The sequence below is a fragment of the Tamandua tetradactyla genome, chromosome 20 (genome assembly GCF_023851605.1).
Source record: "Tamandua tetradactyla isolate mTamTet1 chromosome 20, mTamTet1.pri, whole genome shotgun sequence".
NCBI classification, from domain to species: Eukaryota; Metazoa; Chordata; class Mammalia; order Pilosa; family Myrmecophagidae; genus Tamandua; species Tamandua tetradactyla.
In genome coordinates this window covers 9,387,863-9,400,191 of record NC_135346.1, presented here as the reverse complement: position 1 = coordinate 9,400,191, position 12,329 = coordinate 9,387,863, and the positions used below count along the sequence as shown (strand labels likewise).

At 36.1% G+C, this 12,329-nt stretch overlaps 1 protein-coding gene across 3 annotated transcripts in view; it reads right to left on the bottom strand.

Moving 5' to 3' along the window:
* Positions 1–7,719: 7,719 nt before the first annotated feature.
* The window catches only part of LYRM7 (LYR motif containing 7), a 36,594-nt gene continuing 31,984 nt past the window's right edge, over positions 7,720–12,329 (bottom strand). For 2 of the 3 annotated variants that reach the window (XM_077138329.1, XM_077138328.1), the window contains exon 5: positions 7,720–9,697. In XM_077138329.1, the coding sequence (XP_076994444.1) occupies positions 9,627–9,697 (71 nt within the window). In that variant the 3' untranslated portion in view covers positions 7,720–9,626. The remainder of the gene's footprint in view (positions 9,698–12,329) is intronic. The other variant, XR_013166663.1, reaches the window with a different exon arrangement.

Genomic DNA, 12,329 nt, shown 5'->3' with positions numbered 1-12,329 from the left:
TTGGTGTCATATTTAAAGAAATCTTTGCCTAACTCAAGGTCACAAAGATTTTCTTCTATAGTTTATTCAAGAAGCTTTATAGTTTTAGGTTTTACATGTAAGTCTATGATCCATTTTCAGTAATTTTTGTACATAAGATATGGATCAAAGCTCATTTTTTGGCATAAGAATATCCAATTTTATTCTCCTTTATCATAGCTGATTAAGCTATGAACTTTATTATTTCTCATAAATTTTAGAGAAGGTTTTAAACAGTTACTCAAAATACCCTATTGGAATTTTAGTTGCAACTACAATGAATTTAGAGATCAACTGAGATAGAATCAACATGGGCATAGAATATTTTCCTAATTATTTCACTGGAGTTTTCTTGCCAAAGTCACTTCCATGTTGTAAATCCAACAGGCAATTTTCAGTCTAAATTTTACTTGAACTGCCAACAGCATTAGACAAAGTTGATTACTCCCTCTTCTATGAAACATGTTTTTTCTTTTGGCTTCTAAGACTACATCTGGGGTTGGCAAAATTTTTTTGTAACGGGCCAGATAGCAATATTTTAGGCTTTGTGAACCATATGGTTTCTGTTGCAACGACTCAACTTTGTCATTGTAGTGTGAAACCAATCACAAACAGCATGTAAACGAATGAGTTTGTTAGTGTTCTGTTTCAGTTTTCTAGGCTGCTCAAGCAAATATCATGCAATGGTTTGGCTTAAACAATGTGAATTTATTAGCTCATGGTTTTGAGACTAAGATAGAAGCCAAAAATGCATCATCAATACAATACTCTCTCCCCAAAGATTGTGGTGTGGGCTGCTGGTGGTCTTCTGTTCTTAGCATATCACATGCAATGCACATGGCTCCTGAGTCTCCTGGGTTCTCCTTTCTCTTCCAGGTCTACAAGTAATATTGCCATACTGAAGATGAACATGATTTTTATAGATCCATGTATCTCACTGATTAACACTACAAATATAAATAAATTCTTGTAAGAACTACTTTAAAGGTATGAAACATGTCATAATTAAATTTTAAATTAAAAATCTCTAGTCAGACATTGTTCTTTAAAAATTATACAATATGTCGATATACTTGTAAAAAATATTCAAACATACAGGAATAAACCATAAAAGTCCTTCAGTTATCCTCTCCTTCCCTGAATCTCATTTTTTTCCCTAATTAAATATTATTAGCATTTAGGATGAATCATTTCTATGCATTTGTACATAAATATGCAAAAATAGTTCTTTTGTACATCAATGGACTCATAGAGAACATATATTGTGATTTGCTTCTTTCATTTGAAAATATATATACCGCCATCATTCTTTGCATAAAATTCCAGAGTATGAATGAGTTACATTTCTTTCACGAAGACCACGTCACCAGAGTCAACCACAACTCTTGCCCACCTTGTTCAAATACCACCTTCCTCCTCCTTGCCTGTCTTCAGGGTTGATATCTGTATCCAGTGAAAATCTGTATTGGAATCCGGAGGACCCACCTTCCTCCACCTGTAGTCTAAGGAATTCTGACCCTTCCATGATTTCCAGAAGCCTCTGGCTGCAGGCATCGGTGAAGTGGATTTGGGGGAGCCTGCTCTTGGCCAGGGAGTAATGACCGGCTCAGCTCCGTGGACGTGGGGAAAGTCCCCAGGTGGCTGCCGCCTTCCCCTCGGCAAGCCCACCCTCACGTGGTCCCCGGCCCCAGCTCCGCCTAGGGTCCGGGAGGGCCCCGGGAGACAGGGAGCTAGGCTTTCAATTTTTAAACATTGTAAATAATGCTACATAAATTTTCTGTAAATATATTCAAGTGCACATTTAATAGTGAGCAGTTGAGAAATAGATTGGATAGTATGCATAATTTAAATTTTGTTAATGTCAGCTGTAGTGGTTTAAAGCTATATACCCAAGAAAAACATGTTCTTAAATCTCATCCATTCCTGTGGGTATAAACCTGTTGTGAGTAGCATCTTCTTTTTTCTTCAATTTTTAGAATTTTAAAAATTAATTTATTTTAAATTTATGATCTAGAACCACATACAAACACATTCTTATCATATGATCATTCCATTCTTGTTATATAATCAATAACTCACGCTATCATCACATAGTTGTATATTCATCATCGTGATCATTTCTTAGAATATCTGCATCAGTTCAGAAAAAGCAATAAAAAGAAAACAAAAAAATTCATACATACCATACCCCTTACCCCTTCCCTTCACTGATCAACAGCATTTCAATCTACTAAATTTATTTTAACATTTGTTTCCCGTATTATTTATTTATTTTTAATCCATATGTTTTACTTGTCCGTTGATAAGGTAGACAAAAGAAGCATCAGACATAAGGCTCTCACAACCACACAGTCACACTGCGACATCCATATCGTCAATTATCTTCAAGAAACATGGCCACGGGAGCACAGCTCCACATTTTCAGGCAGTTCCCTCCAGCCTCTCCATTATATCTTAACAAAACAGGTGATATCTATTTAACGCATAAGAATAACCTCCAGGATAATCTCTCGAATCTGTTTGGAATCTCTCAGCTATTGACAATTTATTTTGTCTCATTTCTCTCTTCTCCCTTTTGGTCGAGAAGATTTTCTCAATCCCTTGATGCTGAGTGCCAGCTCATTCTAGGATTTCTGTCCCACGTTGCCAGGAAAGTCCACACCCCTGGGAGTCATGTCCCATGTAGACAGGGGGAGGGTGGTGAGTTTGCTTGTTGTGTTGGCTGGAGAGAGAGAGGCCACATTTGAGCAACAAAAGAGGTTCTCTTGGGGGTGACTCCTAGGCCTAATTTTAAGTAGGCTTAGCCTATCCTTTGTGGGATTAAGTTTCATATGAACAAACCCCAAGAACGGAGGCTCGGCCTATTGCTTTGGTTGTCCACACTGCTTGTGAGAATATCAAGAATTTAACTTGGGGAAGTTGAATTTTTCCCCCTTTCTCTTCATTCCCCAAAGGGGACTTTGCAAATACTTTTTTATTCACTGTTCAAATCACTCTGGGATTTATTGGGGCATCACTCTGGACAAACCAACAAAATCTCATGTCCTACTCAAGGTTCCATGTACTTATGGTGTTCAATTAAGCTGTCTACATAAGTTATATTAGGAAATGCACTAGTCAAAATATAAATTTTGTACCAAATAAACATTTTTTGCTTTAGTCTCGCACATAAGGTAAAATTTAAAAATATTAATTACCACCTATTTTCAGCACCCTACAGTAATGACATTCCTTTGTTCTTCCTCATGCATTTTTAAAACATTTTTAAAATTTGTACATTTAGTCACTATCATTATACACTCTAGGCATTCCTAGATTATACCACCTCAGTCTTTATCACCTATGATTTCATTTGCACCCTTAGCCCTCCTCCCTCTATCATTCTCACATTCAACTTCATTCAGTGTTTTAACATAATTGCATTACAGTTAGGTAGTATTGTACTGTCCATTTCTGAGTTTTTACATTCAGTCCTGTTCTGGTTTGCTAGCTGCCGGAATGCAACACACCAGAGACAGATTGGCTTTTAATAAAAGGGAATTGATTTTATTAGTTCTTCAGAGGAAAGGTAGCTAACTTTACACTGAGGTTCTTTCTTACATGGAAAGGCACAGGATGGTCTCTGCTGGCCTTCTCTCCAGGCCTCTGGGTTCCAACAACTTTCCCCGGGGTGATTTCTTTCTGCATCTCCAAAGGCCTACGCTGAGCTGTGAGTGCTGAGATGAGGTATGCTGAGCTGCTTAGGTTGTGCTACGTTGTGCTCTCATTTAAGCACAACCCAATTAAGTCAAACGTCATTCATCGCAGCAGACACGTCTCCCAGTTGACTGCAGATGTAATTAGCAACAATGGTTCACATACCATTGGCTCATGTCGGGAGCAACAGAACTAGGCATTTTCACCTGGCCAAGTTGACAACTGAATCTAACTACCACAGTCCTGTTGCACAATCTGTATCCCCTCAACTCCAATTACCCAATATTTAACCCTATTTCTACCTCCTGATGGTCTCTATTACCAATGAAATTCTCTGAGTTTATTCACTAATGTCAGTTCATATCAGTGGGACCATACAGTATTTGTCCTTTTGTTTCTGGCTAATCTCACTCAGCATAATGTCTTCAAGGTCCATCCATGTTGTTACATACTTCATAACTTTATTCTGCCTTACAGCTGCATAATATTCCATCATATGTATATACCACAGTTTGTTTAGCCACTGTGAGTAGCATCTTTTGATGAAGCTACTACAGTGAAGGTGTGACCTACCTCATTTGGGACAGGCCTTAAACCTATTACTGCAGTCCTTTATAAATGGAATGAATACAGAGAGTCTGAGAAAGTCATGGACGCAAAAAGCTGAAATCAGTGAAACCTAGAAGAGAAGGCAGCAGCCAGCAGATGTTCCAGGTGCTTTGCCATTTGGCAGCACATGGTCTGAGAACTGAACATGCAGCAGGTCTTTGGGAAGGAAGCACCACCTTAATAGTGCCTTCATATGGACATTTTCTCAGCCTCAAACTGTAAGCCAATAAATTCCCATAAAGCTGAATCTTATCATGGTATTTGGTTTAGGCAGTCTAGGAAATGAAAACATAAGTATCTCCTCAAAATATAGGAATGCCAATTTTACACCATAACCACCTTTACAAATATTGGATATGATCAATTTCCTTAATTTTTGACAAGTTGATGAGCAAAAATTTCATTTTGTTTTAACCTACATTTCTTTGACCACTAGAGAGCTTTAGTAGTTCTTCTTTTGTGAATCTCTTATTTACATTTTTTGCCTATTTTCCTGTTGAGTTATCTTTTGCTAACTGATTCATGGAGCACCTTATAGTTTAACTATATTAATCATTACATATGTGGCAAATATTTTCTCTAAATTTTATTTATAGTAGCTTTCAAAAATGCAGATGTTTTACCTTTTTTATTTTTTATGCAGACATATACTGATTTGTTGTTGGGATTTTTTTTTGAGGGGGGTTGCATGGTCTGAGAATTGAACCCGGGTCCCCAGCACGGAAAGCAAGCATTCTACCAATGAACCACCTGTGCACCCTTTTGTTGGGATTTTGAGAAATAAATTTGCAAACAATTGACAGCTCCTTCAATTACCTCATTTAGGAACACAGTATGTCTTCCATTTTTAAGTTTTATAGCTGTACTGGTTTGAAAGGATGTATGTCCCCTAGAAAAGCCTTGTTTTAATCTAAATCTCATTTTGTAAAGGCAGAATAATCCCTATTCAATACTGTATGTTTGAAACTGTACTTAGGTCATCTCCCTGGAGATGTGATTTAATCAAGAGTGATTGTTAAACTGGATTAGGTGATGACATGTCTCCACCCTTTTGGGTGTATCTTGATAAGTTTCTGGAGTCCTATAAAAGAGGAAATATTTTGGAGAATGGGAGATTCAGAGAGGGCAGAGAATGCTGCAGCACCACGAAGCAGAGTCCACGAGACAGTGACCTTTAGAGATGAAGAAGGAAAACGCCTCCCAGGGAGCTTCATGAAACCAGAAGCCAGGAGAGAAAGCTAGGAGATGACACTGTGTTTGCTGTGTGCCTTTCCAGCTGAGAGAGAAGCCCTGACTATGTTCACCATGTGCCTTCTCACTTGAGAGGGAGACCCTGAACTTCACTGGCCTTCTTGAACCAAGGTATCTTTCCCTGGATGGATGCCTTTGATTGGACATTCCTATAGACTTGTTTTAATTGGGACATTTTCTTGGCCTTAGAACTGCAAACTAGCAACTTATTAAATTCCCCTTTTAAAAAGCCATTCCGTTCCTGGTATATTGCATTCCGGCAGCTAGCAAACGAGAACAATAGCTTTTTAAAAGTCATTTCCTAGATATTTTAGTTTTGTTTCCTATTATAAACAGAATCTTTTTTACCATTTCTGACTGATTACAGCTGATATATAGTAAAGTTACATTAATTTTGCATCTATTCATTTTTGCTTTAGAAAACTCTGCTTAAGAACTAGAATTTTCATTTCTTTGTGGACCACAGGCTTTGTGGTTACAGTTAAATTATTTGTCAATAAATATAGAAATTTCATCTATTCTAAATTTCATATGCTTTTTAAATGCTGTACTGATATTGAGGCAACTGCAGGCACAACCAGAAACAATACAATTTGACTTGTTCTGAATTAGAAATTATGTAAACTACCTGCCATATTCTCTCTGGTTTCAAATCGTCTGTGAAGGATTCTTCCCTAGAAACGCTTGCCAAATCTGATTATCTTGCCATCCACCACTTTTAACTTCTGTTGAAAGACTGTTTTACAAAGTCCTGCTAAATCTCTGAGCTTGGATATCTGCAATGAGTATTTGTACAACCCACTTTCACTACAGTTCAATAGTCAAAGCGAAATGTTAGATTTGGGCAACTCCCTGGGGGAACATGGGATACTTATTTTTTCTCCAATTAAATGAAGAAGATTTAATTAAATGTTGAGATTATAAAAGAGAAGACTTGGATACCTAGATTATGGTTACTCTCAAAGTTTTAAAATGGTTTACAAAAACAAAACCGATATATGTGCAGAACATTTTCTAGAATACCGAGTCTCAAATTTTGCATTTGAGAACTCAAATGCAAATTCTCATAATTTGTATTTGCCAAGAACTCACGACTTCAAGTGATGCAATGAAACCAACCATTAAAAAATTAGTTAAAATTCATTTGAAATAAAAATATAACCTCTGTATGGTTATAGTAGTTTGAGGTTGTCATACACACCAGAAAAGGCCATGTTCTTTTACTCCATTCCTGTGGATGGGCTCTTTTAATTAGGTTACAATTAAAATATCTGACCTGCCTCATTCAGGATGGGTCTTGAGCCTCCTAGTGGAGTCTTTTATAAGAAGATAAAACACATACAGAAGCTAAGAGATGAAATTAAGAAAAGCTCATAGAGAAAAGCCCCTGAGAAGCTAAGAGAGTACCTATGGAGAAGCTGAGAGGAAGGTACTGAAGCCAAAAAGCTGGAAGCAACGAAACCTGGGAGAGAAGGACTGGCAGACATTGCCATGTGCCTTGCTATCCGATAGAGGGGCTGAAGCTCGCCAGTAACCAGTCTTCAGAGAAGGTATCATCCTGTTGGTGCCTTAATTGGCACATTTTATAGCCTTAGAACTCTAGATTTGTAAACTAATAAATCCCCATTGTAAAGGCCAGTCCGTTTCTGGAATATTGCATTTCTCAGCTTTAGCAAGCCAAAACAAAGAATAAAGTACCAAATTTTTCAAAATTTAGAGCTTATCACTTTATGACAGTCAATCCTATTGTTTATACACTACCACAGAACTTTATTATTTAGTTTTATGACACTAAAGTATAGTAAGGTATGTATGTATATGCATGAATATTTATATTGTTTAAAGGAAATCTTCAAGCCTCTAGCTTTAGTAAAATAGATATGTGAATTATTAATCTCTACCACTCCTAATGATAACTAGTTTATTAAAAAAGGAAATTTGATGAGATGTTAACTAATGTAAGAAAAGAATGAAAGCCGGAAATGTAGGTTAAAAAAGTCTATGCACTTCTAATAATGTCCAGTGATGTTGAAACAAAATGGAATATATATAATTAAAATATGTCAACCAACTTTTATCAAAATACATAATACAGACACCAAAATAGTAGTAAGTCAGAGAATTTACACAGTTACTGTGCTGTGATGACTTTCAGCATTCTTTTATTAGGACAAATTTCAAATTTGGAACAATTTTATCTAGGTAAATTTTCCAAATACATAATAATAAATATTCGTAGGACATGAAAAATTAATGTTTTAGTATCACAGCTGCTAAAATTTTTAAGTACCACACATGGGTGGGCTCAACAACAGGAATTCATCGGCTCACGGTTTCGGAGGCCAGGAGGCTTGCTTCTTCCCAGGGATGGCCTCTCTGACTGGTCACCAGTCTCCGGGGTTCCTTGGTCCTATCATCACACGGCAATGCATGTAATGGTATCTTCTCCTTCCTCTTCTGCCTTGTTAACGTTCCACTGCTTCTCCCCTGCTTCTCTTTCTGTGCCTAATTTCCCTGGCTTATAAGGACTTCAACCACATTGGATTAAGGCCCACACTCACTCAGTTTAGACACACCTTCACTGACATTTTCGAAGGTCTTATTTACAAATGGGGATCTTATTTGTGGGGGTACATGATTCAATCCCCAACAGATTTTTTGACATATATAATCAGCTTCTCAAAATAGTAACCAATCTCCTCAAAAGTATTAGGAGCCATTAGGGTAGTTTCTGGTTTTTCCTTCTAAGTTTATTACTTCTAAATAATTTTAGCATTTTTGTAATTACCTAAAATTAAACTATTTTCAAGTATGACATTTATATATCCATTATGGATATACTAATATATTTTGCCAGTAAGTAGACCTCATGGGAATCTTGTAAAAATGAAGTCCTATGTCATTATTGAATGGGAAAGAACACTTTGTTCACTGACAAAATAGATGTTAAAGAGGCACAGACAAAAAATAAACAAGATTATTAGACACAATCTTACAATTCTTAGCATTAGATGGTAGAATGCCAAGCTCTTTTGTAATACTACCAGCGTCATCAGCAAAGAGTCATGTAGAAGAAAGGCAATTTAAGTTTTATTGATTAAAATTAAAAGAACACAGTCATATATTATATTTTCACCACAATATCTAGCTACGATCTAGCATAACTAATTTTACTAAGACCATATTATATAATCAAAGATCACCGTTTCCTAAAAAATTAGGATTTCTTTATTCCCTAGTGATCCTAGGTAATTTTTATCTCTTATTCATCTGCAGAAGACTGACTTAAAAAAATGTTTTTATAAGAACACAGAGATACTTTACACTTCTAAAAAGAAACTGTACAATTATTTGTTAACTAGGGAAATAATTTCAGTGCTTTAAGAAGCAAAGGCCACCTTCTGTGAAGAGTTGGCACACACTATGTGTTTCTGAACAATTTAATGTTTCTGGAGCTAAACAGCAATTTAATAATTTCACTTCACACCATACGAGAACATAATTTATTAAAAGATGCTTTCTCAAAAAGTTATAGTGGGGAGGCAGGCCACGGTGGCTCAACGAGTTCTTGTCTGCCGGGTTTGATTCCCAGTACCTGTGCAAAAAAAAAGCCTATCTATTAAAAAAAAAAAGTTATGTAGGGCACTACAACGGTGGCTCAATGGCAGAATTCTTGCCTGTCACGCCAGAGACCTGGCTTCAATTTCTGGTGTCTGCCCACGCAAAAAAAAAAAAAAAAATTATGGTAAAACTAAGATATTTGAACTATCATCAAGGTCAATGAGATGTTATTATGATATACCTAAGTATTTATTTCACTTTACAATGTTTGATTTACAATTCTCCTTTTATCTAATGGCCTTTGGAAACAACTACATTCTGTCATACTCAATAATGTCCTTTAAACCTGAAATTTAATTATGAAGCTATACTTTAATTCAGTAATTTTCAATCTGCCAGTTCAGAGAAAAATATTTGCATTTCCAGGATTTTGCCAAATTGATCTATTTTAAAATTAAAAAGTACAAAGATTTTATTTTCTCCTGGAAAATTCAGTGCTTCTGATCTGGGGCATCGCAATATGGTACATTTTCTATAAGAAGATCTTTCCTCGGGATCAGTTCTGAGGAAAAAAAATGAAAAGAGAGAATACTTAACATCATTAAACTTAAAATAAAAATGCAAATATACTCATTTCCCCTCATAATTTGTAACAGTAAAATATCTAGTTTAAAGATATATCCAGGGATATTTTATTTTGGTTAATATCTAATATATAATCTTTGATTCTAAATGTAGATAGTTAACAGGATTCCCAATTAAGATTATATAACAATAAATATGACCAACTAAATCTTTGTTTATTTATTAAATATAATTCATTAAATGACTGAACAGAATTAATCTAAAACACATTATTGGTCATCTGATTACAGATTGCTGGTAAATAAAGCCATCAGTCGGAAAATTACATTTGTTTATACATATTATAGAAAAAGCAAGAATACTCTCCTAATTTAAAGATTCTTAATTTTATGGAACAATGGTTCTCATCTGAGGGTATTTGGCAATGTCATACCAACTGGAATTTAGTAGGCAGGGACCAAAGATGCTAAATACCTGCAACATGCAGGATAGTCTGGCACAGTGAAAAAATGCCCTGTTGAGAAACATCATTAAACAAAAGCAATGACAATTTAAAAAAATGGTTAAGGAGTTGTAAGGACTTGTGGTAGTTAGATTCAGTTGTCACCTTGGCTAGGTGAAGGTGCTTAGTTCTATTGCTGTGGACATGAGCCAATGGCATGTGAACTTCATCTATTGTTGATTACATCTGCAGTTGGCTAGGAGGCGTGCCTGCTGCAAGGAATGTTTGATTTAATTGGCTGGTGCTTTAATGAGAGACTCAATGTAGCACAGCCCAAGCAGCTCAGCATACTTCATCTTGCAGCTCAGCCCATGCCTTTGGAGATGCAGAAAGAAATCACCATGGGGAAAGTTGTTAGTACCCAGAGGCCCGGAGAGAAGGCCACAAGAGATCACCCTGTGCCTTCCCATGTGGAAAGAACCTCAGTTGAAAGTTAGCTGCCTTTCCTCTAACAAATGAAATAAATCCCCTTTTATTAAAAGTCAATCCGTTTCTGGTGTGTTGCATTCCAGCAGCTAGCAAACTAGATCAGGAGTCCTGGGTAAAGACATCTTGCTGAAGTCAAGATAAAGATCTTAAGATTAAAATTTTAGAGATATGTGATTTTTTCTCCAGAGGAGTTGAACCCAGGTGAGCTGTCATGATTAAAATATGCTCATACCACATTCTATTAAATAATTAACCCTATACTCTTCAAAAACATCATAGTCATGAAAGGTAAAGAAAGACTGAGGAACTGTTCTATATTAAGAAAGACTAAAGAAACACGGCGACTAAATGCAATGAGTGATCCTGGCTTGGATACTGGACCAGAGGGAATTTTTTTTCTTCTGTCATAAAAGACAGTTCCATTTTGATCAAATGGAAAAGTCTGAATAACAGTGAAGTATCAATGCTAATATCCTGGTTTTGAAAATTATACTGTGACTACATTAAAGAATGTCTTTGTATTTTTAGGAAATACACATTCAAGTATTTTTAAGAAATACACCCTGAATAATTTCTCCAGAAGATATGAACCAGGTGGACTGTTGTGCTGTTTAAATGCCCATTTTTTGGATAAAGGGGAAATAGTATGCCTACAACTTTTAGGCAAAAAAAAAATGAGAGTGGGATGAGGAGGCAAATGTGATAAAATGTTAGTATTTCTGGAATCTGGGTGAAGGATATTCTCAAATCCTTAATTTTTTCTTTTACCTTTTCTATAAATATGAATTATTTCAAAATAAGAAGCTTAAAAAAAATCATGAAAACAAATTCAAGCCAAAAGGAACACTGAGGTTTTCATTTAATTAAAAAAGAACTGTTTAACCACTGTTCACATGTCACCTGCTTTTACCAAGTCTTTGGAGATTTCACCAAAGAAGTGGCCTGATGATCAGTGCCTCAGGGAACACTAGAAGAAACTGCCACTATTTCTACCCCCTTGGAGCACAAGATGCTACATTTCAGATGCTGCCAGAAATTCAACTTTACAATTGTTCGTGCCACCACAGCAACGTTATTTATATATCAGGAACCTGACTGTGCAATCACTGATGCTTCTCTTGCCAGCAAAACAGACTCTGTGCTAAGCTTCCTTACTCAAGTTGTTCACTTCTGAATGAGTATGTGTGACTAGGACATCTATGCCAAACTGCCTGTGCCTGAGCTGCAAAGGAAACCAAGAACTGAATTTTCCAGATTCTGTCTTGGGGATTTAGAACTCATACAGATGGAAATTCATGAAGTAAAGTAAAAATTTATGGTAAAGATCCAGAAAACCTAACAAATGCCCACTACTCTATCCTCTTCACTCAACTCACCTTATGAGGTAATCTTTGGAATAAAAAGGAACCCTATGATTTAATTTTTTTTTCTTTTTTGGCATGGGCAGGCTTCGGAAACTGAACCTGGGGTCTCTGGCATGGCAGGCAAGAAGTCTACCACTGAGCCACTGCTGTACCGGTCCTATGATTTAATTTTTTTGTATTCATTAACTGCTAACATTTTAGGTCAAATACAACACAGATATATTTACATACTATATATTGATGTTTATAATGTGGCCATTTCCCTTATTATTTAATTGTATAACACTATTTTTTCATTGTTTTATTGATTCTAA